The sequence below is a fragment of the Nestor notabilis genome, unplaced genomic scaffold, assembly GCF_000696875.1.
Source record: "Nestor notabilis isolate BGI_N333 unplaced genomic scaffold, ASM69687v1 scaffold21048, whole genome shotgun sequence".
NCBI lineage: Eukaryota > Metazoa > Chordata > Aves > Psittaciformes > Psittacidae > Nestor > Nestor notabilis.
In genome coordinates, this window is record NW_009939000.1 from 684 (window position 1) to 2498 (window position 1815).

The 1815-nt window shown below is 59.9% G+C and overlaps 1 protein-coding gene across 1 annotated transcript in view; it reads right to left on the bottom strand.

Moving 5' to 3' along the window:
* ASAP3 (ArfGAP with SH3 domain, ankyrin repeat and PH domain 3) overlaps nucleotides 1–1815 on the bottom strand; it is a gene marked incomplete at both ends in the record, with an annotated part of 9641 nt that overhangs the window by 667 nt on the left and 7159 nt on the right. Inside the window, 5 exons of the mRNA XM_010019652.1 lie at nucleotides 1–144; nucleotides 432–526; nucleotides 1024–1157; nucleotides 1259–1446; nucleotides 1542–1590. The exon at nucleotides 1–144 is cut by the window's left edge and continues 8 nt beyond it. Coding sequence (XP_010017954.1) covers nucleotides 1–144; nucleotides 432–526; nucleotides 1024–1157; nucleotides 1259–1446; nucleotides 1542–1590 — 610 coding nt within the window. The remainder of the gene's footprint in view (nucleotides 145–431; nucleotides 527–1023; nucleotides 1158–1258; nucleotides 1447–1541; nucleotides 1591–1815) is intronic.

The following is a 1815-nucleotide window of genomic DNA, read 5'->3' on the forward strand; positions in this document are numbered from 1 at the left end:
TGGCCCTCGGCAAAGGCCTGGAGCAGGGCCAGGAGGTCCCGGCCACGAATGGCTTCCCAGAGGCGATGGGGGTCCTCGCGCCCACTCTTCTGCACGTAGCGGCGCTCCATGTACTTGGCCACGATGTATTCCTTGCGGGCAGCCCTGCGGGGGGGGTGCTGTGACATGGGCTTGGATGGACACAGAGACCAGACCCTCCCCATCCCCCCCACAGCCAGAGGCACTGCTGGGCTCCTGAACCCTCCTGAACCCTCGGGGTCCAGTAATGGTGCAGATCCCCACCGAAACCCAGTGATGACACCAGGCTCTCCCCTTCTCCCTGGATTGTCTCAGAGCCAGTGGGCAGCAGCGTGAGGGTGAGGACTGACCACGCACTCCTCTTCCTCCTCCTCCCAGCCCACCCCAAGCCCCCTGGCCAGTGCTCAACTCACATATCGCTGCTGGCCGAGGGCTTGGGGCAGTCCTGGCTGGGCAGCGTGGCCTCCATGATCTCATTGAAGCGGGTATTCCCGACGCTGACAGCCAGCTGTGGTGAGAAAGGGATGGGGGACATGAGCCCTCCCAGCCACACTCGTCCTGCCCCAGCCACATCCCCATCTCCATCATGGAGACAGAGGGAAGGAACCCACTGCATCCACCCAGGACCTTCCCAGAGCAGCATCTCCCCCAGGGATGATGTTCTTCTGCGGCAAGGGAAGTCTGTTTTAAAAGGGAGCAAACCCCGAGGGGCTGAGAGCATCCTCCCCCTTAGCAAGCAGAGACAACCCCCGTGCCCAAACCACCACAGTGGGGGCTGGAAACTGCTGCTGGGGAAACTGAGGCAAGTTTATGAGCGCTGGAGCAAACCGGGCACAGATGGGAGGGAGGAGGAGGGATGAACTCTGCATCCCAGTAGTTTTGGGACAGAGGGTGACAGCAGAGGGTTGAAACTAGATCATCTTAAGGCCCTTTCCAACACAAACCATTCTATGGCTCTATGATTCCCAGTGGCCATGAGCTGTTTAGGCTCAGGAAGCAGCTTACCAGCAGCTCGGAGGTGCTGAGGACATCCAGGGTGAGGGACTGGATGCGGGAGTAATGCACACCCAGCTCCCGGTGGATGCCGGAGCACTCGATGCACGTCAGGATGCCCAGGTTGGTGGAGAGCCATGTAGGGTCTGGAGGGGAAGGGGGCTCAGCATCACCACCCAGCCCCATGGGATGCTGCAAACCAACCCACACCCAGGGACATGGGGGGACACCCCAAGCCCCAACCTACCTGGGGCCCCACAGTCACAACACTGCTTGTTTCCAGGCATGTTCTTCACCTCACTGATGACCACCTTGGTGAGCTCCTGCACGCCACCGTCTGCCCCACCGCCCGCCGCTGCCCCACCGCTGCTGGGGTCCCCCTTGAAGGCATTGCTCAAGGCTTCATCCTTGCTGTTCTGCAGCACCGAGACCCACCTGGGCAGGAGAGAGCCATAAGGAGAAGGATGGGGATAGGGAAGGAAGAGCAGGATCAGGCATTGTAAGGAGTGGGGGTGGGCTGCGGCACTTACACAACACACTCCTGCTCGTCCTCCGCTTGGAAGTGGTACGTCCTGTTGTCTGCAGGGATGGGGAGAGGCGAAGAAGGTGAGGGGAGGGATTTGGGGATGCCAGGATAGCAGGATGGGGCTGAAACTACTCCAAAGGGGCTGCTCTAATATAAAATGAAATCAAACTTAAAGAGGGGAGATTTAGGTTGGATATAAGAAGGTTCTTTCCTGTGAGGGTGCTGAGGCACTGGCACAGGGTGCCCAGAGAAGCTGTGGCTGCCCCATCCCTGGCAGT